This window comes from Sinohyriopsis cumingii, chromosome 10 (genome assembly GCF_028554795.1).
Source record: "Sinohyriopsis cumingii isolate HCF-2022 chromosome 10, ASM2855479v2, whole genome shotgun sequence".
NCBI lineage: Eukaryota > Metazoa > Mollusca > Bivalvia > Unionida > Unionidae > Sinohyriopsis > Sinohyriopsis cumingii.
The window spans coordinates 70,782,347-70,808,538 of record NC_142970.1 but is presented as its reverse complement, the minus strand read 5'-3'; the positions used below and the strand labels follow the sequence as shown (position 1 = coordinate 70,808,538).

The window sequence follows — 26,192 nt, the reverse complement described above, 5'->3', positions numbered from 1 at the left end:
GCTGGCTTTCCGAGTACCTTTCCTCTTTTACCACGCTCGGACAACGTACACGTGGCAGTATGTGGAACGATTTCCACCTGCCACAAGACCAGGTGTCCTAATGTGACGTCATCGTTGTCGACGAATCGTAGGGGGCGTCACATACAGCTCGGGTGGACACCTGGGGCATTTCAATCCAACTTTCAGTCAGGTTGTTAAGGACTAGTTAGTCATACACCTGAGTAGCTAAATTAAAAAGTACTCTGTGAGTACATAAAAGCCTGGAGGATGAGGCTCCTTTTCCTTCCCCCAGGAGTAATTAAAAATCACGCATTGCGTTAATAAGCAAGTGGTACATGTTCAAAAGAACGAAAACCACTATAATCCAACTAACCAACCAACCAACCAACCAAGTTTTGGGTCTTATGGGGATGTTTTCCTTCACGTCCGTGCTTTTGATATAAATACAAAAACACTCGGCAGTCTGGCTACCCTTGTTGATTCGTTAACAACAAGAAATGAACACCAGACTAACAAAACTTATAGAACTTCAGATGCACCTGGAATATGCCAGGCGCATCCTGGACGAGATGGCCATGGAGACTGTAGAAGAGGCAGCAAGAATAGAGGAAGAGGAAGAAAAGAAGAAGAAGGAAGAAGAGGAGGAAAAGAAAAAAGGAATCATGTCTTACGTCATGATAAAACCTGTGTGTGAGGTTAAGCCAGAAGCAAGGACACCTCCTCAGAGACAAGCACCACAGCCACTACCAGTACTGCAGCCTCTACCAGCACCACAGCCAGTGCCAGTACAGCTGCTTGCACCGGAGGCAAGGATGCTACAACCAATAGCTGCACCAGAAATTAGACATCCAAGGGTGTGGAATAGGAGAAGAGAGAGGGGAGCCTACAAAATTCCAGAGACAGAAGATTGGGGTGCTGAAGCGAATCATCCTGCCTCTGCGCTCCCAGCCACAAGAGTAAACTGGGAGAACGATTGGAGGCTTAGATGTCGCTTTGGTGCCAGGCCAGGGAGATGTAGGCATTAGACAGGTGCCTCTGAAGTTAAAAAAAACAGCCCTTTTCAGGGCTAACCAAAACTCTAGAAAAGACAAACTACTCAATTTGCCAATGTGTGAATGATGAGTAGTGTGAATATAAACACTCACTCGTTTCCTGGTATGATTGTGTGTGTGTGTGTGTGTGTGTGTGTGTGTGTGTCTGTGTGTGTGTTTGTGTTCGTAAGCGCTAACGTACGTTTGTGTGGATAGTATATTATTCGGGTTTGTAAGCTCTAAAGTACGTATGTGTGAATAGTAGAGTGTGTGGTTATCAAACATTCCTTCTGTGTGGATGGTATGTTTGGGTTTTGTTTTTGTTTTTATTTTGTTTTTTTACTGCTTCCCGTGTGTGGATAGTATATTTTGGGTTTGATTTTACTGCTTTGAGTGTGTGGATAGTATATTATGGTTATGTTATTTGTCTAGTCATTACTGTGTGAATAGTAGATAATATGACAAAAGAAAAGTAGGGGATGTTTTCTTTCACGTCCGTGCTCTCCAGATAAAAACTCACAACGTGCGTCGTTCGCGCCATTCTACGGAATAACCGAGACAAGATGGCGCGAGTGTCTGTTTTATTCAATCAATTGAGAGATATCTATTTCTGGATGATGGATGGAGAATATGTTATAGAAAGGATAGAAAAGGAATGGAGGTATGGAGATACCAAAGACTTGGTAACCAGTCAAGTCACACGTCTAAAGGTAGCCAGGAATCTAATAGAAGGGATGATAGAAGAAGAAGTTAATAAGTTGAGAGGATTAATTGTCAAGCCTTTTGTCAGAGTGGGAAGTTTGAACGAAGCACTGGATCATGTCATCCAAGCTCGGTACTTCCTAGAACATATAGCATATTGGACGGAGTTGTCTTATATGAAGAGGGGCCTGGACAGGTTGAAAAAAGGAGAAGAAATAATGAGACAGGTGATGACCCAAGAGGTGAATAACATCAAAGAAAAATGGAGTCAAGAAAGACAGGATAAGGAAAAAATAAAGAAGAAAGAGGCCTTTGACAAACTCAATCAGAATTGGATCAAGCTACAGGAGAAGTTCAGGTCTATGGGTCATCTTGACTGGTTACCAGAAAATGAAAAGAGGAAGAAGAAAGGAATTTTGGGAAAGGTCTGGGGATGGATGAAGAAATGGAGAAAGTAGAAGAAGAAGAAGCAGAAGAAGAACCCAAAGGCCCTTTTCAGGGCCCCTCCTATATCTCGAAAAGAAATTGACTTTCTTGCCTAATTTCTTTAAAAAAATTATCTGTTGTCCCTTGTCTGTGTTATATCCATCTCCCATGTTCATTTTCCCTTGACGCTATACAGGCCCATCCATGTTAAAATTTCCCATGTTAAATTCCCCTTGTCGCTATAAATGTTTTCGCTATAATTGCTATAGGGGGTCTGTAATGTTAATTCCCCTTGTCCCCATATAGGCCCATCCAAGTTAAAATTCCCCATGTTAAATTCCCCTTGTCGCTATACAGGCCCATCTATGTTAATATTCCCCATGTTAAATTCCCATTGTCGCTATACAGGCCGATCCATGTTAAAATTCCCCATGTTAAATTCCCATTGTCGCTATATTCCATATACCCTATTTTAACATTAAAGTCCCATTGTCGCCTAATCGCCCCACTATACTATTTATACATAAATTATGACTTAATGAAATATCTTTTCTCATTTTTTAATGTTGCTGATGTTGTTGCTGATGTTGTTGCTGATGTTGTAGCTGTTACTTTTGCATTAATAATACGATTCATAACAACTTTTCATGAATGCATATAAAATGAACATAAATAATAAGGTAAGTAATAATAGAAAAATGTCTCTGCTATGTCAAATAACTCTTCCTTTCGTTGGATGTATAGTCTGTCCGATTTTATTTGTTTCTTTCTATTTGCCACTATTTCCTTCTATATGTATGTATGTATGTATGTATGTATGTAAGACTTATGACAACCCACATATCCTTTTTAATCACTACTCATTCATTTCTGACATTCATTCAATTGGTCTGATTATATCTTGATATTTTCATATGTGAGATATATCGACCCCTTGTGGTGATCATTATAGATTTACCAGTCATTAGCTATAGTTCGATAGTGATTTTGAAAATATGTAGGAAATTAACAAATTCGAAGCATATTGCACGTGATGTGAAGTAATAATAATAACATATGTAGTGTATGTTTTAAGAAGTTAAGGAGTACATGTATGAAACTGTGTTAAGTTGATGTTGATGTTGATGTGGGGTTTAACGCCATTTTTCAGCACACAATAGGCTATACATGGCGGCCAGTATTAATGGTGGAGGCAAAACCCGGGAAAACATCGGGAAGAACCACCGACCCACGAAAAGCTACTGGGAAGCTTTCTCACATACCCACATTGGCCGAATCCTAGACTCGAACCCACGCAGACAGAGGTGAGATGGCAGTGATCCGTAACGGAGAGCGCTTTAGACCACTCGGCCACTCGGGGCCCCCTGTGTTAAGTAATTGTGTGTGTGTGTATGTGTGTGTTAAGGAGTACGTGTATGAAACTGTGTGTTAAGAGTATGTATGCTCAACTGTGCAGGTGTTATGGAGTAGGTTTGTGAAACTGTGTCAAGGAGTACATGTGTGAAACTGTGTGTTAAGGAGTACGTGTGTGTTACTGTGTTTCAAGGAGTACGTGTGTGAAACTATGTGTTAAGGTGTATTGTGTGAAACTGTGTGTCAAGGAGTATGTGCGTGAAACAGAATGACAGTTACACTCTGAAATGAAGGGTATATTTCGAATACACTTCTGCTGACACTGATAAGGAAAAAATATTTTATTACAAACTAAGATCTGTCAAATTTGACTGAAGTGAAGCAAAATATATTGTTCTAAAGAAGATACACCAAAACTAACTCAGACACCAGTCTTTGAGGATAAAATAACTTTTGAAATGGCACTAATGATGTAACCGTTACCGAGGTCTTGTGTAATTTCATTCGTCTTTTTCTGACACATTTACGTATTGCCTTTGACCAAGAGTAACAAAAGTAACAAAACATACGTATTTTAAATATGTCCCAAGACGAAACGTGAACAAAAACCAGTAACTCATATTGCTTATGGGTGGAACAAACATAAAAGAAAAAGTTCTGATTTAACCATGTTCTTAACATAGTTACATATCAATTTGCTCTTTTCTATGGAATGCTGGGAAACATTGTGAAAGCTGATAAATTATGACTGGCTTTTTAGACTTCATTAGCTCCACACCACTTAAATTTGAAAAGTTATCATATTTAAATACATATACCAAATTATAATTTTTCTGGAAAAGAACTTTTAAAATAAAAGATTTAACAACTGAAACGATTCTCTGTACTACGATTTTGTTACAAGGAATATAAACGCTAAAAATATTCTCAGCTTTTTTGCTCCGTTTTGAATTGCGAATATTATGCCATATATGAAGGGGGTGCCTGCGCAGCTTGATAAGTGGCAGGACCAGTTGGATATCCGGCTTTCGCATCGCCTTGTACGTAAACAGCATTTCCTGCTGGAGCCGGTGTCTGTACGGACTGGTAGCCAGCGTTCTGTATCACATACGGTTGGACATAACCCGGTTGTTGGACAGCTAAATAATAATAATAATAATAATAATAATATGAATATTGATTCTGACAAGAAAATATTCACATTTTTAGAGTTTCAAATAATCTGAACTTGATATTGCTTTGTCTAATTCTTAGAACAAGTGTTTCCTGAAAATACTCTCTCTCTCTCTCTCTCTCTCTCTCTCTCTCTCTCAAAAATGATATCATTCTATGTGCAGATGTCATTGGAGGGATCGGTACTGCGTGCCCATATTTTTTAGTTTAAGTTTTCAGTCTTACACCTTTGGTTAGTAAACATTATTTTTGTAGCTTACCTACAGTTGTCATTGTAGGATTGGGATTGGTTCGGAACACGGTACCGGCGAAACTCCTTCTGGTAGACTGGCAACATGCACAGCATAAGCAGCTAATGATTGTGATGATGATTCCGACAAAAATCAGGAAACCAATCACCCCACCAACAATAGGTCCAACATTGCTATCAGAGAATGTGAATTCATAAAATTATGATAATTGCCAGCCCTATACTTGGTCAAGTCAGAATCAATGGTTGTACGTGAATGTCTGGTCCAGTGCCATGGTCAGGTTAGTGTTACTCTTTGTACGTGAAGTCTGGTCTAGCAATATGGTTAGGGTAGAATTACTGTTTGTACGTGAAAGACTTGTCTAGCAATATGGTCAAGTCAGAATCAACGTTTATACGTGAAGGTTTGATCTAACAATACGGTCAGGTCATAAATCACTGACAGTAAAAATCTAGTCTAGTAATTACAATTTTAGAATTGTTTCACAATATATTTATTTCTACTATCAATAAATGAATTTCGAGTAATATCTTGTTAGCTGCTGCTACTGCTACTCCAGCTACAACTACTATTACTATAATCATTACTACCACTGCAAATACTTTAATATGACTAGTATTATTACCAATTAAACAATGGCCAGAATCGAGGTTAACACGAGAACTCATTACCATTGCAACTAATTGACAACTGATGTTAAACAGGTTAAGTTTGGGGATTCGTAAATAATAATAATAATAATAATAATAATAATTATTATTATTATTATTATTATTATTATTATTATTATTATTATTATTATTTTGATGATGATAATATGGACTTAGTACAGAGCCTAGTTGCTAGAAGCTCTAAGCGCTTTACAATATTAGATAGCACATAAAAACATATGCAATGACAAGATTACAAAAGCTAACACCATAACATTATAAATCACAAACATGTTGACAATAATTAAAGAAGTAAACATTATAAGGTCTTTAAGTCTGTTCTTGTAGTAGAAATAGGTGAGTTTTTATAGCACGCTTTAATGAGATCACAGTGTCGTTGTATCTGTACCCTTTTACGCAAAAGAAGCTTGGCACGTTAGCTTCATTTAAACAGTGGGAACAATGAGAATACGGTTGTCGGAAGAGTAGCGTAAGTTCCTCGATGGGCTCTACATACGGGTGAGGTCAGATTGGTATATTGGACTGAAGCCAATCAAAGAAATGTAGCATAGTGGATAGATTTTGTATTTGATTCTGGGTCTAAAGGGTAGCCAGTGACGGTTACATAGCATTGGGGAGGTGTGCTCAGTTCTTCGTACTCTAAGGATGATCCGAGCAGCCTTATTTTGAGCTATTAGAAGTTTCTCTAGTAGTAACTGAGACGAACCAGATATAAATGAATTACAATAATCCAGTCTAGAAGGTACTAAGGAACACACAAGTGTCAATGTGGCATCAACCGAAAGAAAATTGCGAATGGAGCTGGTGCGTCTTAGCTTCAAATATACAGCCTAGCATATGCTCATGACATGTTGGTGTAATGAGAGTAAGAATGACATCTAGGATTCGTACTTACTAAGCGAATTTAATGTTGGTATTGTTAATACTTATTGCTTGGAGTAAATAATGTGAATGAGAAAGTCTGCGTGGTGATCAGAACGGCTTCTGTTTTATCATAATTCAATTGCAGCTTGTTATATGTTTTTCATGACTCGAATCGGAAATACTCTTCTCTACGGGGCCTAGTGATTATAGTGTCCGCCTGGGATGCGGTAGATCACGGATTCGAATCCCGGCCCAGTTATACCAACGACATAAAAAATAGTACTAACAGTTTCCTCGCTTGGTACTCAACATTAAGATGTTAGTGTTAGGACTGGTCGGCCTGATATCAGGATAATGTGACTGTGTGGGACATGTTGCTACATGTCTGCGGAATAATTCCCCAGTGCTAGACATTACTGTAAACGTCCACACTGCAGACATCGTTGCGATATGACTGAGAAAAAAATGTGTTAAAGCTACGTGAAAATTTCAAATCACATACACACATCTCTACAACATAGATGGTAGCCTTCAACTTTTAGTTGGGCAGCTAGATTTGTATATTTGAGTGTCATCAGCGTACAGCTGGTGAGACACCGGATGTCGATCTGTGACAATAGAGAGCGGCTGAGTGTATAAAATAAAAAGAACGGGGCCGAGAACAGAGCCTTGTGGAACACCACAACATAGATAAACTGGGCTGGAATGTTTTCCATTTACGGACACAATTTGTGTCATGTTGACTAAATAGTACTTCAACCATAGTAAGGCCGTATCGTGAATACAAAACACATACCGGAGATGGCGAAGTATTATATCATGATGAATTGTGTCAATTCCCGCAGACAAGTCCAGGATTGTGAGGACTGTAACCTCTCCTCTCTCCCAATCAGTAAGAAGGTGGTTAACTACTATCAGAAGTACAGTTACAGTATTAGAGCGAGGCGATATGCAGACCGTTTATTGCTAAAACGACTATCGGAATTCAAATGAGATACAAAAATAAAACAACCTTTTAATAGACGAACCACCCTTACCGATATACTAACAAATCACAAATGATACAATACAACAACACTATCTGATTTACTCGTATCATACAAATTTACCATGACAATACCAGAATAAGAACGATTGAAGCACTGAAGCCATTGAAACTACTACATCATATATACCCCACAGTCACCATCAATACCACTACTACTACTACTACTACAACTACTAACAACAGCATCTGATACAGACGTCTGATTCCACTTCCACAGCTAGTTCCGTTGTAAGCAGTTGACGACTATCGCTGGTTATCTACTCACTGGATTATTTACCTACTCACTGAGTTATATACCTACTCACTAGGTTATCAACCTACTCACTGTGTTATCTACATACTCACAAAGCTATTTACCTACTTCTACCTCTATACTACCTCTTCTACCCTTTCCATGATATAACATTGTTAGGGACCAGCTTTGCACAGTGAATGTCAACATCAGCCTTTAACAGTGTTTGAACCTAACTCTATGGATTTGGTCAACACAATTATGATGAAAGGCGTTCCAGTCATGTGAATTCCATTCGATTCCGACATCACTGCTGATTGAGTGCTTAGATTCAATATTACTTTCGTTAACAATGTTATCAATCCTTCTCTCGCATCCGGCTAAATTCCCATCAGATTTCAAAACTATCGTTTTAAAACACATGTTAAAGAAACCGACACTTGATGATACAATTCAAAGAACTACCTCCCAGTTTCCAGCCACCTATTCATGTCAACAAACTGCGTGTGGTGGTGATACTGCGTATGGTATTGTGATAAAGCGAAAAGATAGACTGACTGACAGATGAAATTATTTAAATAACAGACAGACAACAATAGGGGCGGAATATTTATGAACTTACACACAGCAATATTGATTGTAGTAATTTCCACAACAGCCACTAGAACAGTACGTGTAATCCAGGTAGGAACTGCTGCTGTAGTAGTAGCACTTCTCACCTAAAGCACAACCTAACAAATAAAATACATTTCTATTAGTATTTACGAAAGATCGGTTCCAGAATTATTTCGGAAAGTTGCTGGAAGACCAACATACATAAATGAAATAAAGCAACCCATTGAAATGGTGTTTGTTTCCCAAATTTATTTCAGAAAATTACGGGACAAATGACTTTTTATTAACTGCATTAGTCACTGGTGAACGCTTTTAGCATGACTAAAGACAAAAACTATTATTATCTCTGCCGAAGTTGCTTGATCTTCATTACGACAATGTGTCTTTGTGTGAATTGAACTCGGAGTTTTGTTCTTTCCATGCAAGACTAGTGCGTGGTGATCATATACGTAGATGCTTCCGATTGGGTATGAACGAATACTTCCGGCTAACCCATCAGGGCACATTATACGAAATCCCACGTTTATTGTCAGTTTACTCTGGAGATTATTGATCAGTGAGTATCAATGACCTCAAACTTAGGTCAAGGTATGTGTTTTTGAACAAAACTTACTGAGCAGAAAGCATCGGTTTCTTATCTTACAAAGACTATGACTTCTGGTCTATAAATCTAACAAATTTAACTTTATTAATATCTTAAGTACAAGCCATCCTCAAAGTTTGGTTATAAAAAACTTGCTCCGGAATAAACGTTATTTTGCAAAACCATTCTCTCCATTGAGTGACAGTGATCATAACCGCTTACCTTTTGATCCCAAAAATCAATAAGTCTCTTGAAAACCTTAGGTGCAAGCCCTCCAAAGCCCTTAATATATGTGGTATACAATTATAGATATTATTTAAAAATAATTTTCTTCTGTTACGAATTCATGGTCATGCAGTCAGTAACAGAAAAGTCCGGAAAGCTCCAAGATTTGTAAAACGCAACAAATAATTTATTTCCGCAGAATTAAACATCTTTCAGTGTTGTAAATAAAATCCCAGAGTGTTTTGAAAGTATGAACACAAGTCAAAATGTATGAAGTTCCAGTTAAATTCCAGTGGTATTCAAAATAAATTCCAATACTGAATGTGTCGATGTTCCTGTAATCTCGAACATGCTAATACGCCAAAATCCTGAAATGTGGTGATGTGGTAACATTGTTTTGATGTATTTTAAATATATACTAAAAATGTGCTTGTCTGTATTCAATGTTATCTCAAATTAATGTTTTAGCCCAGGAATGTCATTGAGCATTTTGTAATTCCACTAAAAATGAACACAACAAAAACTACGACACTGCTGCAGATGTTAAGGCAAGAATTAACAATTTTTCATGTAAACAACATTATACAAAAATATAAGACAAACTAAGAGAACCAGGATGTAGTTTAGCTACTTCCCCTAAACATTAAACGTTGTCAACATGTTTAGGAATTTCCAATTGGAAAATGGATGTCCTATATTCAGATATAAGTTAATTAGAGAACATAAATGTTTTAAGAATGGATGTGATCTCTTTGGTGTTAATCTCTTATTTAGAGATAAACAAAGCCAATGTATCATTAGTTTAAATATGGCTACTGACATTAGTGATTTCCATTCTATGGTTTTTACTCACTTAAGAGACAATGTGAATTCTGCATGCAGAAAAATCAAAATCGTTTAGAAGTTTCATTGATTTTGATGTGAATGACTCTATAAATGATTTACTGTCATGTCGTCCAGTAATGACTTTGTCAACGCTGGCTTTATTAATTTTAAAATTATTATTAATATCGTAGAGAAAAACGCTCTAATAATACATGCATACCCACGAAAAAAATACATTCCCTATATGAACATAGAACTAATGAAAGCTATCGATGCAAAACAGATGTTTACAAAATACAATTATACAGATCATGCAAAGCTGGGGAAAACTATGGGATAAATTGGTATAAAAATTAAGTAATAAGTCTCAGTGAGCGTATCTTTTAGAAAGATGGGTCGGGGATACTAAATCTAGGAACGTATCGGCAACTATTACGTCATATTTTTCTAATAAATGTTTAGATGATCAAGAAACGATAATTCTTACTGAAGGTACAAGATTATAAACAACGACAGAACAATATGTAAAATCTTAAAAATATTTTATATAACTGTGGCATTAGACATTATAAAGGATGTTGATTTTCTCCCTTGCAACCACCAGAGTATCCCTTCTGTTAAAGACAATAGTAACATGGATGCAAATTTCGAATTTAAGAAAATAAACGTGAAGATGTGTAAAAGTATGAAAAAACGTTTAAATTTAAAAAGAAGCTTCTGGAGCGGGTCAAATTTATTTTAAGTCAAATTTATTTAAAGTCAAATTTATTTTAACCTGTTAAAAGCTAAGGCACTGATCCTTGTTGGCCATATTAAAGATCTAAAAAGTAAAATAACTATTGACTGTCTGCATTCTAACTATCATTTCCAAACTATTTGAGAAATCAATGGAGACCCAGTTACAATTAGGTTTTAATATCCCATTTCAACATTCTAGTGGCAGCTTTTCGTAAAGGTTATGGATTCTAGACCACTCTTTTATGTTTGCTCTAAGGCTGGATGAAGGCTAGTGATGGAAATAAATATGTAACTGTAGTTCTAATGGATTTATTTAAGGCTTTTGATGGTCTTATACAGGTAGAAGTTTACAGATCACTGTTTTGGTTATTTGGTTTTATTCTATTTAATTGCCTACATGTATCCTGGGTAGCTGATGGTGTTTTGGGACAGTCTTTTGTTGTTTTAGGGTAGTCATTGGGTCTTTCGTTTGGTGATAAATACCAATATGGGGAAAAAAACTCTCCTGATCTTACTCGATAATTATACAATGCAGTATTCTCCTGATCTCTGTCTTATTTAAGGTTTGATTCAGTATAATGGTATACATGTATCCTGGGTAGGTGAGAGTGTTTACGTACAGTCTTGAGCTAGCCCAATTACTTTCAGGGTGTCAGAAATATTAAACTAATTCATGAATAAGTTGTTGGAAATAATCAAATATAAAATTTGTTGGACAGATTTGGGGAGGCAAACTAGTGTGTTAAAAACATTGCCTAAACTTTTAGAACATTTCTGCTTTAATATTCTTCAGAGGAATAGACTCTATGGAAATCTTGAGGACGCATACATTATGGTCAACAAGTATTGGTTGCTTGACTCGGTATTAGGTAAAGAAACGACAGTCTACCATTTCCTGTTTGTATGATTTAGGAACAACAATTTGATTGCTCACTGACCATTCATCATCAGCAGGGACATCAGGTGTCTCCATTTTCTCATAATGACCCCATTTTTCACAAAGTGACAATTTGTGTGGCTTTAATTTCTAAAATCCAGGCTTGGGTGTCCTCTGAAGAATAGTATTTGGTGACCTGTAACTCATATTAAGATGACTTGCATGCTTATAAAGTAACTGTTACTTTCTGCTCAGATATCTTACAATTGCAGTCAGAAATTGGCTAGTGGTTTCAATTATTCTGTGAAGAAACTAACTTACTTATGAATATCTCTCTCTCTCTCTCTCTCTCTCTCTCTCTGCTGAGTGATTAAGCTATTTGAATTATGGAATTTACCTTATCCATTGTTCCACGGCAGATACATTAGGAATAAGAGGTCAAATTTAAAGTTTCATCTCAGGTTCATAAATATAAGTTTTGTGAAGGTGAAAGTATCAGAAATAACAAATTAGCAAATACAATATAATCATTTTTATGGTTTTTTGCTCATAGCAAGTTCAAACAGCTTGTTTTTATTGCCCAGAAAAAAAATTATGTGGTACACAAAAGGAAATTTGTATTGGCCAATCCAGAATTTACAGTTTTAATTCCTCAGAATTTGCAATGATGAGTGTATGTCCAATCCAAAAGCCAGATTGTGTGAAGAGCTTGTCTTCATTCATGTTTTATTCATGTGAAAGTGAAAAACAAAAGGGATTCGCAAATAAATCTGTAAAAACAATGTAACAAGACAATCCAGGTATTTGTTCCTTATAAATGCCTACCTGTATGACAATATTTGTTTCAGACTAATTCATCTAACAATATTGTTTTATGAATGCCGATTTAAATTAAACTTTTTTTCTCTTATATTTCCTATGAAAAGTTTAACATAGGACTGTATATTGTTTTTATTTATTTATTTTATTTATTTTGCTTGTATTATATTAACTTATATTTTAAACAGGATAACATAATGACAGAATCACAGACAAATGAAGATGTTTATATGAGGTGGTGGTGGTGGTGGACGCAACAACATTCTGAGGTTTGACTAACCTTAAAATCTTTACAAGTGTTTTAGAAAATTATGTGGTGGGTATCTTATTCTTCTAACAGAAAGCAATCACACCTGTAGAAGATACATGTAAAATTTTGTATTAATCTTTTTAACTACTACATTAATTACATATCCAAATTATCAAGTACTTTTACTGTAGCAGTAATAATACAAAAACAAATTGAGCTGGTTACTGGTAGCGGTAGCAACGTTATTTATATTCAATATATGATATTTTTATAATTGCTACCAAAGGAGTTTGATGTTTTATCAGTGAGGTACCATACAATCAGTCATCTTATCTATTCTATAAATATCGCTTCATATATGGATGACTACGGTATTAAATTATAAAAAAAATGTAGTTTCCCGTTTGATATCTGTCGAAATACAGCATCTCATAATTGTATGGAAGTGTTCTCCATGTTTACATATAGAATATATATTTTATACTCTTAGAATTTCTTTTCTTATATAATGAAATAAGTTCATATTTTGTAGCAAATATGCTTTTCAAGTGATTTGCCTCTTGTTGTTGTATTGGAATTGGGGATTTAAAATGAAATTGGAGATATGACATACTTGTCACAAACAACTAGTGACAATACTTGCTGGCTATTGTATACTCATCCATGCCATACATATATAAGAATTCTGTATAATTCGACTGTTTACCATATATATATATATATATATATATATATATATATATATATATATATATATATATAATTAAACTGCCACCGCAAACTGCAGATTAATAGTAAAATTTAATTACATGGGGTTGAGAGAATGAACAGAATCCTCATCACTGTAACGCACTCTCTCCTCTCTCTCTCTTTCTCTCGTGAATAAAGAAATGATAGTATGGCCTCGAGGTGCAATTATCTGCACTTTGCTCAAACCTTATTAGGTCTTTACTGCTATAAAAAGCAGAATTTGCACTGCAGTCTAAAATAATAAATATGCTCTAAACTGTTAACATTGTGAATGAGAATATATGGACAAATTAGGGCCTTAAATCCTACTTGTAAGCGGCTACCCTATTCTGCCACCGTGCGGCAGAGGTAAATAAACAGACAAAATATTCAAATAAGTTGGGGTGGGAAGAGTTAGCGGTAATATAACGTTGTGTAAATATATCTAATTGTATAAAATTTGATACATTTAATTTGTTTTGTGCTACTTGCTGGCCACCTCGCTTCCGAATGTTAAAACTCTGAGACATCAGCTGCTGTAATTTAATTCGAATGATATTTTAGATAAGACGCCCAAACATGCCGTAAAGTGGTATAACCACTTGTTGCTAGGGTCAGGGGAGTAGTCGTATTGTACGTACTTGACGTGTCACAGCGCCATTCGTTGTCATAATGAGGCATTCTTTTATTCCAGCTTCCTTGATTCTAACTTGCAGCGTGCTTGATTCTGTATTATAGTCACGCTTTTTGGAAGGTGCAGTTTGTGTAACTTGTGGTATTGTTAAAACGTAATAATTGACATAGCAACTACAGAATCAGTTCATTAGTTGGTAAATTGCAAGATACAATGACGCAAAAGGAAAGTAGATCTAAGCACTTTGAAGCAGTCACTGACAGCTTGCATCAGTGAAGAATAGAAAATTTATGACTAGAATTATGAATGTAGTACTTGCAAGCAGCCATTGACAATAATGCAAAAGGAAAGTAGCACTTGCAAACTGCCACGTACAATCTGCATCAATGAAGAACACAATATACATTGACATAATTGTGAAAGTAGCACTTGCAAGCAGTCATATACAATAATGCATCAAGGAAGTTTAGAAAATACATGCATATAATTATGGTCGTAATCCCCCTCCATAAATAACGGTTGACCGTACTACCTGTGATTCTTGACCCAGAGTTGACAGCTATACATGGCTTCCTGTGGGAAGTCCTCTCTAGCGGATCAGGCTGCCGAGCCGATACGCTCATCCACCTTCTTGCAATTGTTGCTATGTTAAGATTTGGCAGTGGTGTATTAATCGCCCAAGCAAAAAACAGCAACAGAGGGGAGGGTAGTATGTTGCCCATAGGACGGGGAAGGGAGGAAGGGATATTAGGCTAAAAGTTCAATTGGGTTTTGGCCCCTGAATTACAGAATTATATTTTTTTGTAAGGAAGTTCTTGCTACGCCACAGGTTTTTGGATTATGTACCGCCGAAGGAGGCTAGACATAACAGTTTACAGAATTTAGTGTTGGTTCATTCTTAACGAAACATCAACATTTGTATCTAGGCGTGAAAGAAGAGAGAAAAAAACCTCAGTTAGACTAATGTCATAAATCAGATCCGCTTGTATGCAAGTTTGCGGTTACAGTTAGAAGTTTCTCGACACCTGATTGGTGTGATGGGAGGGGAAATGATGTCAGAACGTTCGTGTTAAGTGAGTGGAATTTGCGCAGTCACCCACATTCTCTCGTAGAGATCGGTTTGAATCCAGTCGCATGTCATTGACGCAACGTCTGGAAGACGCATGCAGAGTATATCCATCAGGTCCCACTGCCCCTGGGCTGATACCCTGAGCTGTACACACAACACGTGCTATCTGCCTTTACAGCAGGGTGGATGAGCCCCCACCCCCACCCCCTGCCAGTTGCCGATTTTGCTTGGGCGATTTCTGCGGCCTTGCCAAATCTTAACATAGCAATAATTGCAAGAATAAATTAGGTAATTACAACTACAGTTAACTTTTCGTGGGTGCATCCATAAGCGATACATGTTATCGCACACATCAAGTTTGATCCCCATACAATTTTCGAAAAGTTTTCTTCTTGCTATTTCTACCTATTTTCCTATCGATTTCCTTTGATTATCGATTTGATTCCTCAACTGCTTATAAATATTAAGATATTGTTTAAAATCTCAATGTAACCCTGGTAAGGACAAACAATATAATGAATCAAAGCAGTATTCTGTCAACGTGGACGAGAGAGAGAGGGGCCTGTGCGGTTGAGAGTTTAAATAAAGAATTTTATTATAAACTCGCTTTGCTTGTCTACAGCCTTATTTTCATTTCAAGGAACTAGCACGCATGCAAAATTGGGTGTTCATCCAAGGTCCGTTTTCCGGATCCCTCCACGTCAGAGGCTAGGTATCAAGGGACTCACTAACCTAGCTCTTACTCAGTAGTGGGTTACATATTCAAACCTTGCCCTAAATACCTTGGGTTGGCTGTTGTGTGTCTGTGGGCAAGTTACTATGTTACATATGTCTCGGTACAAAAAGCCTTGGTTGGCTATTGTGGATGTCTCTAGACAAGGCGCTAATCTTCCTTGGTTTAACACAAAAGTCTTTCATGTACTGATATGCAGTTGGCCTCCATTCCGATTATCAACCCTCAAGCTAGCCATGAAGTTATCGTGTATTAAGTGGTTAATTCGAATCATAGGCGCCCGCAGGAATTTTTGCCGGGGGGGGGGGGGGCAGTCATTCACGGCCGGGACAGTTAGTTCCGTGCATAAGCAATCTTAAACTAAAGCTAACATTTACAAAGTGTTTTGAACAGACTCTTGTGATGTATCTTTGTGACATATTTTCAGCTTCATTTACATGATTGAACTTGTCAGAATATATATATATATATATATATATATATATATATATATATATATATATATATATATATATATATATATATATCCCATGACCTATGCTGCAGGCGCCCATTATCTGTGAATCCTGTTTCATTATTGCCAAATCATGATCTCATTTAATTTCAAGAGTCTTGTCACTTCACTCTGTCAAGTACCTATTGCTTTTCACACTGCTAATAATATGACACATTAACGTGATATATCACGTATATTATTACATCGGATATCACTAAATCTATGTACTGGACATGAATAAATTTATGACTTGGATATCACTAAATATATGTATTGAACATTAGTAAATCCATGTATTGAATAGTAGTAAATCTATGCATTGGACACCACTAAATCTATATAATAAACATTAGTAAATCTATATATCGGACAACACCAAAACTCTTTATTGGACATTGGTAAATCATTGTAATGGACACCACTAAATCTATGTATTGGACATTATTAATGTATGGGGCACCACTGATTCTATGTATTGAATATTAGCATATATATATATATATATATATATATATATATATATATATATATATATATATATATATATATATATATATATATATCGGACACCACTGAATCTATGTATTGGACATTCAATATAATATTGCTAATTATTCTTAATTCAAATATACCATAACATTGAATTTAAAAATGAAGTGAAAGTATATATCTATCTATCTATCTATCTATCTATCTATGCACAAAAACATGTTTGATTATATAACATAGTTGTAGATAACGATGTATAATTTGAACAGGTCTGAAAATTATTTTAACTCGAAATAAAGCACAGACTTTACTACCGCACATATTTTACTCACTGTTGTCTAGCATTCTTCTGTGAAAATTCTAAATGTAAAACTTCGTATATAAGCAGCCAATACTAAAGAGTAAAAATAGAGGAATCGTTTCATTTTGTCTGTGAATAAAAGGAAGAATAATAATGTGTGTGCATATGAGAGAGAGAGAGAGAGAGAGAGAGAGAGAGAGAGAGAGATACTTACCTATGCTCGATACAATCAAGAATAGTCCAAGTCTGTAATGTAAAGACATGTCGGCTTATAAAACTATACAAAAATCGCACAGTTATGATGTTTCGCCTATATAAGATTTCACCTTGTCTGAAGTCAAAACTTTCAATTGTAATCTGAATAATAGACGAACTCTTCGTTTGCTGTGCCACGCTATTTTCCCCTCTGTTCTTATAATAAAATCCACTTTCACCGTCTATAACACTTAAACACTGTAATAAATCTCTTCTGATGCGCAGTATAGGACTTATTTTAGATTCCGGAAGTACATGTAGATAGTCTCAGCGAAGACCCTGAAACATTGAAACAAGGATGATAATTTGTAAAGCAGAAATCGAATCTGTTATAATACGAAAAAGATGTGAAACTGAAATTCTGCACACTTTACATATAAACACACTTATATGCTATCACACACGTCGGTAACATGGAAAAAAGGGGATTAAATCGCACACAAACACACTTATATATACTATCGCGCACGTGTATTAATACTCACACATACACAAGCAAGAGCTGAAGTGGCCACACATGCACAAACATACTAATACTGCCTTCATTCATCATTGTCTTTTCACATACCTTCTTCTTTTCCTGAGAGCAGTGTATGTGTTCATGGTTAAGGCCTAGGTTGATTTCACACACACACACACACACACACACACAATGTGTCTTGGATTCAAATGCATACTGGAAATAAGTATGGATGATTCCACCTTCGTCAACATTTTAACTTGTCTTCAGAACTGATGATACAAGGGAGCAATGACTGTATTAACCAAAATGTAAATAAGAAAGAGTTTGTTACAATTTACTGTTTAAAGACCATGACGTGAGAGTGAACTAACGGAGTAATACACAACATAAATTGAATTAAAGGTTCTTTCAACACTACCAAAGATATACACGTTTTTGTTTGTTTTAAATAGCCAGTATAACCAATGAGGAAACCCGGGAATTCATTGTCTTTGAAATTCAAACCCTATGCAAAGTATGAAACTGTCGAGAGCCACCATATTTAAAAAGTATGATTATTTAATTAAAAATATCAAAATATGATCCATTTAGGGGTAATAGACACATCCTATTACCAGGAAATTTAGACAAAAAGCATGGATGTATTAATCTTAAGAATGACGACAATAAATGTTTCAAATGGAATATTTGTTTTTCATTAGACCCTCCAAAATGTTTCCATAACGTGTAAAAAACGAAAAAGATTATATGGATAAATTCGATTTCGGAGTGATTAAATGTCCAGTTCCATAACATGATATAAAGGTTTTCTTTTATGTTTGCCATCAAAGCAACAAATGTCTCTGTTTACAGTTAATGTATTAAAATAAAAAGCCATTTGGAATTATAGGTATACATTTTCAGAAGAAATAATATTCACAAATATTGAAATCGTTTAGTCTTATTCTTCCTTTTTAATGTTAGGATTAGAGTTCCTTTCAAACCCAGTGTTAAATTATGCGACTAAATTACAAGTAGTTAAAAATGTAGGTTTTAGGGTGAAGACAAATTTCTCCCTTATCGGAAAAATAACTTTCATCAAATCATTAATTTTGCCAAAGTTTATTCAATTATTTTTTTGCATTGCCAAATCCCATAATATATATAGAAAATGAGCTTGAAATATGTTTTTTGGAACGGTAAAACCAAAAGGATTACAAGAGATACGCTATATGCTTGGTTCGTGTTCACTCTTTTATTCAATACATGCAACTTAATTGTATTCAACGCCTTATTGCAAACGAAGAAAGACCTTGGCAGAACATGGTTATAAAACAAATTTATAGGAAACTTGAGGTATGCAGATGTTAAAATTTATGGAGAAAAATTAGCAGAGATTAGTAAATTTATTAGTAAATTATCCAGGCAAGATCTTATCCTTGCTTTGCAAGATGGAAAGAGGAAACTTCGACGCTGGAAAAATACTTGTTTCATGATAATCTAAAATTTGTTGATATCAATAACTTTAGTTCCAATACAACCTTGCGGTCAAACAAAATAACATGTGTCAAAATATTTTTTTTCCTAAAATCAAAGATGGTTATTAAATTTGAAGCATTACGTCAAAATTCTAAAGCATTACGTCAATTAATTTAAAATAAATTGTAACTGGTAAAGAAAAAAATTAATTATATTAACAAGGAAAGAACCCTTACGAATGTAAATTCAGAATAATGTACATTTAAAATATGTAGATAAATATTTGGTAAAGAGTAGAACCAATAAATTCTATAGAAAACACAAGATATGGTCAAGACAATTAAAGAGCCAGATAAATCATCGAACATGAAAATAGTCTCTAATGTTAGCAAAAAAGTGAACCAAGATACGAACATCATTGTCTTTCGGTTTAAATGCATACACAGAACTATTGGTACTAATCACTGCTTGAAAAAATTGCATTGATTGCAGCACATGTACATTTTGCATAAAGACGAAGAAGAAAAAAAACAAGCAAATATTTTATGACTATCCGGTTATTTAACAGTTTAGGAACTGCTTCACTGCATGCATTAAGAATTATATACCATATATTATAATTATAGAACAGATGTATTCTTTGTAAAACAAGTTTAGCATTCTAGTTATTTGTTTTTTAATTTTAAAAACAAAATATTGAAGTTATAAGTCTTGATATGCATTTTAAGAGAAACCCTCACATTTTGTAAGTTACACAAGTTTAGTATTACGTAATTACGTTTCCGAAATTTTAAATAAAATATTTTTTTTTATCTGTTATTGAGTTTTTTATTTTCACATAATATTGTCAAGTCGGATAAACACCCTGTTAGTGTTGATGAGCGTTAGCGAACATATATTTTTCTTTATGTCTGACAATGTGTGTATGTCTGTGTGTTAAAGAGTTCACCGTTCCTAATGAATAACGTTTCAATTTCAATTCCATTGGTGTTCGAAATAAGATCCAACACTGAATGTGTTGATGTTCCTTTACTAGCCTGTCATTCGGATATGTACCAAAGGTCTTTTAATGAATCACAATAAAATAATCCAACATGTCCTTCTCTGAATTCACTATAATTCCAAGTTAATGTTCCAGTTTAGGAATATTATAGGTAAGGATTTATTGTATTTCCAGTGAATAATAACTTGCATAAATTATTGCATTCAAATGAAATACTGAACACAGCAATAATATTGATTATGTTACCGGGCATTAAAGCAATAATGAGTAATTTCACCTGTAAACAAGATTATAAGCCCCTCTACCAGATCTAGATTGCAATTATCATATTCTGGCAATATGATGTCACATAATGGAATTTTCCATCATAGAATATTCTAAACTGTTAACAAGATACAATCTGTTACTAAAATTATGATAAAGGACGTGGTAAACATCAGACACGACGTGTTAATCTATGTGGGGATTCTAATGTCACAGGCTCAGACTAAGATAGATACGTTTACATTAATGATAATCTGAATACTTAATGCACAGTCACAGGAAAACTACTAGTTATGTACTATTTGTTTACCAAAATCGAAATAACATCAGTGTTCCTGGTCAGGTACACAATGATCTTGATTCTGTATAGGGTCAAGTCCAAAATACAATTATACACAGCATATAATCATGGAAAAGTAAAACTAAAAGACGATGTAAATTAAATATACGTAACAATATACATTATTTTTATGTAAAACAACAAAAACAATCAGCAACTTTTCAGGTGAGCCTTCCAATAGCCATTTGAAATTTCTTCTGCTTCGGTCTAAGCTATCACACTAATATTATCCATTCGATGCTCTGTTATTAGCTGTGGTGTGCGAATGAGGTGGTATATATGTTATTATATTCAAAACATATCCTTTTGACCTATATCTAATTGTAACAAACAACAAAAGAAACAGTATTTTTTACATTGGAGATAACGCTGTCCTGTCCATATTTTGTAAATTTGTTGCCAATAAATTATGAATATAAATTATCCCTTATGAAACGGATGTAATTAGTTGTCTCTTTAATTGGTACTTTGCGTGAACTCCTAACTGTAATCTCAATTTTCTAGAGTCTCTCCACATAAAACATTTCCAATGACTGACCGTTTCATGTTGCAGTTTATTAATATGATCTGAATCCAGCCGTACATACTTTGAAAAAATGATAAACATTTCCCACAAGAAGATTAGCTTTCATGACTGCTCTAATAATGAAGTGATGTATCACATGTACAGTTCGAAGCTTCACTTGTGAAAATTTTTGTTCATTGTTGTCCTTTAATTTGAAATAAAGCTTTAAGTCGTGAATTGTCAACAGCCGTTTTAAATCCAGCCTTTTTCAAATAAAATGGTCTTTCCAGCAACAGGCACCACTTCTCTGTCATCGATGTCACTAATTTAGGGTTATTTGAATTTAATATTTGCAAGGGGTTTCGGTTCAACGTTTCTCTTCGTACCTCTGTTTCACTTAGCTGTATTATCAGTACAACTGACCCCAATAAAAAAATTCTCACAGTATGTTCAATTTTCCACAACAAAACAGCGACCATTCCCCTGCATATATGTACACCACTCATTCTCAACAGCCCCTTCCATGGTACAAATAATGTAAACTTCCTTTACTTTATTTACTGATTGTGATAAGCGTATTTCCTGTTTCATGATAAGTTTATTCTCCAAGTTCGATGTATTGTGCAAAATTGTATCCACATTTCCACTCTGGAAGTAGTTATAAGTTTGTAATCTTTTAAAGTTCTTCATTTCTTTTCCATCTAATGTTTTTGATGAGATTAACTAGTTGTAAATGTCATCGTACATGACATTTGACAAGTCTCTCGTGTCGTCAGTCCATTCATTTATATTGCAAAATACACCAGACATCAAACATCTCGATTCAGACATGACACTTTTCAACGTAAGTTTCAGTTTGTTTACGGCGCTTCGCAGTAATGTAATGGCAGACGCAGCAGTGGTGCTCCAAGCGGACTCAGTTGATTCAAAGGGTGATAATTGAAAATATCTGTCTATACATAACACTCTTCATTTTGGAGGAATTATCCGATATTTTATTTTTTTTAAACTGTTGCCTGTGCATTCGTCGTCTTCACGATGAATATATCAAAAATGGTATTTTGGCTCTGTGCACAAATATCATATGCAAATGCCTTGTGTATGTTAATGTATTCTCTCTCTCTCTCTCTCTCTCTCTCTCTCTCATAAAACTCGTGTAGAAATATTCAATTTCGTTATCATTGATCAATATAAGGAATGATGTTATCGAATTCGTAACAAAACGAGGTGTAAGGTACGCTTCCCACGCTGATACATACAAAAAAGCCAAGGTCGATTATGTTCTAAACATCTGCTTTTAATTCCTAATTATACATTGTAGCAATATCTGGCTTTTATTAACGTATAAAATAAATGCGCGGCTTTTGTCTGACTATTTATGATAAAGAAATAAAAAATAAACTGTTTATTACTGGCGATTCTGTCAAATTTTGACATACAAGGCAGTGATAAAGAAAACTAAACAACGAAAGCATTTAACGTGAAAACGAAAATAGGTGTCGAAGATAATTAACCGTACTAATGTAAATATTGAAATGATTTAAACAATGTTTCCGAACTAAAAGCCATATTAATACAAAATATCGTTAAATTTACGCATGTTATATGTAAATGATGCATACTCTCAGTGTAATCATTTCTGACAGTCTGGTCTAAACGGGCTTATGAGCCGTAATGTCTTTAATCTACAATAATAGGTGCCACAACTGAGGAGAAAACCACTGACTTTTTTAAGTCACAATGCCGCCGTTACGTGCAAAAAGTCGTGTATGCGAAATTACCTGAATAATACTGAATCTTGAAAAAACACATCGTTGGATGCTTTAAAACGAGATATATCGACGATTCATCATACCAAGGGTCATGTAAGTTCTCCCTTTAATGGAGAAATGCTGCCATTTTCACAAACATCGTTGATCGGTGACATCCGTGGGTCCACCAATTTCAGTGGAAATTAGGAACACAGGATTTATTATGTCACGGTTGTAAACAGAATAAACCAACACAACGCTATGTCGGATATGATAGGTGATCCTAATGTAAGATTATTCAAGATTACTTTCTTCCGAAAAATAAATAAACCGTATATGAAATTAAGGAGAAAGGTCACGCATGTTGTTTGTGAATTGTGTACAAACTTATATAATTTCAAACTTCTCCGATGCGCTTAAAAAGCAGGCATGCATCTCGTTGTTCCCTCTCTAATTAATGTATTCTCAATTTGCGAATGTTGTTGTTACCAGATTATTCCCCTCGCGGAATCTGTGGAATGCGTGACGTCACTACTTTTGGAGTACACCCGAGAGAGAAAAAAACGCATTTTACGAGCGACTTCAGTGAGCTGAATATTTGAACGTTCTTTAACTTAACATCTTGATCATTACTAGCAAGGGTTTAATGTCAGAAAGGCTCTTTTATAAAAACAAACAATTCCCTTTCTTCCAAACTTGATTTAAATTGGTAGAATTATTAAATATAATTAAAAAAGGAAGGCATTTGGTTTTTAATGTGCTTTATTCCTGAGTAAAAATTAGATAATGTTTTAGTTAGAGACGTCGTAACCCTTTCAGATCTCATAAACATGTACATTATAAGAAAAAAATAAGAAGAATGGATCTATCAGAGAATTTGACTTTTTTGATTACTCAGTGGAAAAAAGAAAAATTGTATGCTCCGAGATTCTTGCGAATTTTCCAGGTCAAAACTCAATCTGTTTGCCACGTCACACGTGCATATTCAAATGCTAGAATCTCAGGAGGTCGAATTTTATCTTGTGTCGTCATTGACAACTTCAGCACTTATCAAATTTGAAATCAAAAGACAAAACAAAGATTACATCAATCTGAATAATTGTCACTTGTACCTGTAAAGTCAAATATCTTAAAGTGGACAACACAATATTAGCTCCTGTCAACAACGTCATGCATTCCTTGTTCAGCGAAGTGGATTTTTACTTGAATACTTTTTCGGGGATAATTTTTGTGATTTGTGATCTCATTAAAAAACTGCCAAATGACATAGTTTTTTAGGACATCACCGTAAACTTCAGAAAAGGTCCCTCTTAATATAACCGATACTTATATTTCTGTATGAGATAACACATTTGTACATTTTGACAGTTTCACAGAAATACAGTTTGACATTTTCAGAGAAATACATTTGGACATTTTCTGTTATACTTTCTGACATTTTCACAGGAATATTTCTGAAAGCAAAATGTAACATTACAAACGACACGTCTCCCTATCGCGAAATACAAATAAATGAAGTGGAAAGTCTGAATGTTCACCACCACATGAACCTTTGTCGGTGCCTGACACGTCTCCGATATGTCGAACCAGAGGCGTCACTAGGTTTGGTGTCACCCAGTGCGGTAACTCATGGTGTCACCCCCACTGACCTCCTTCCTGCACAAAAATTCACAACTTTTAGAGACAATCATGTGCGGTGACTCATGGCATCACCCCATGGACCTCTTTCCTGCATAAAAATTCAAACATGTTATAGATATTCATTTTGATGTCGCCTCCCCCCTGACGGTGTCACCCACTTCTGTCCGCACCCCCTGCACCCACCCTAGTGACGCCACTGTGTCGCGCATCTCTATTAGCTAACAATTAGCGTTTATACCCGTCCCCATATTTATTGAATAATGGTTCATCCATTCAGGCATCCTTGCGAAATTATTTATTCTTAAATGTCACTTTTGTAAAGTGCCGAGAGTGACGGTAATGGGAGTTGGCAAACGGGAACTAATAAGAGACTCCTAGTAATATATTTTATAGCCATTTCTGTAAACAATGCTATGAGAAGAAACGTTGTTTGCTAGTTTTCAAATGTCTCCAATAAATTTGTTTTCCTCTATCTGCACCCAAAGCAGTTGAAATCGTCAGCGAAAACAAAAACGACACGTGACATACTCAAGGCAGTAAACCTCCAAGTGGTGATTTCTTTGTTACAATAATGTTTTCAAGTGTCGTTGTATTAGGAGTAACGTAATTGAATATTCGGGTTTAAACAATAAGCGCCTATTCCGTGGCATACACACTCAACCTTGACCTTGGAAATGGTGTTAACCTTATAGATTCACACGGATTTATCAAGACCACTTTGGAACTTCCTTCTTGTAAGTCACATTTCTTATGTCACGTGTTTAGGCTCGAACAAACAGTAACACAAGAAAGAGTAAAAACAACACGCTTTAAAAAAACAATAAATTATTTCCCTGGAAAATTAAGTAAAAGGAAAAAATTATGAACTTACAGTTTTAAGAATCAAATCCAAAATAATCCAAGAATAATCCACGAATAAAATTTATGAAGTCCTAATAACGAAATGTTCTAATGATTGCAAGTTCGAATCCCGACGAAGAATCCAAGATGGATGACGATGACGTATGCTGTAATCTGTATTAACACATAGCATGAGTAGTTTTCCTATAGTTTCATATTTTTGATATTGCCACACGTTAAAAAATCACTTTATGTGATTCTGATTGGTTCAAATAAGCCCATGAAATTATTGTGCAGTATCCTCTTTACTGATTGGCTGGGATTGTGGGAAAACGTTTTTAACCCCGCCTTCTGGAATGTTTGGTTTAGAATGAACATTTTTTTCGGCCATCTTTGAACTCGACTCGCGAAAGGAAATTGAGGAAAAATTATTTCGGCGGTTTGAATATGGATATGTTACCAACATAAGGGTTTGTTATGTCATGTATAACAATATCATAATGAAAAAGAAGGCGTAAAACTACAAGACAAGAACAAC

General features: G+C 35.2%; 1 protein-coding gene across 1 annotated transcript; it reads right to left on the bottom strand.

The window, feature by feature from the left end:
- Positions 1-3,838: 3,838 nt before the first annotated feature.
- Positions 3,839-25,849, bottom strand: LOC149790368 (uncharacterized). The gene is made up of 5 exons (XM_089972418.1): positions 25,686-25,849; positions 17,349-17,668; positions 8,374-8,482; positions 4,946-5,109; positions 3,839-4,651 (listed from the first exon to the last, which is right to left on the bottom strand). Exons 2-5 carry the CDS (start codon positions 17,395-17,397, stop codon positions 4,473-4,475), a joined length of 501 nt encoding a protein of 166 aa, XP_089828544.1. The 5' UTR covers positions 17,398-17,668; positions 25,686-25,849; the 3' UTR covers positions 3,839-4,472.
- Between the last annotated feature and the right edge of the window lie 343 nt (positions 25,850-26,192).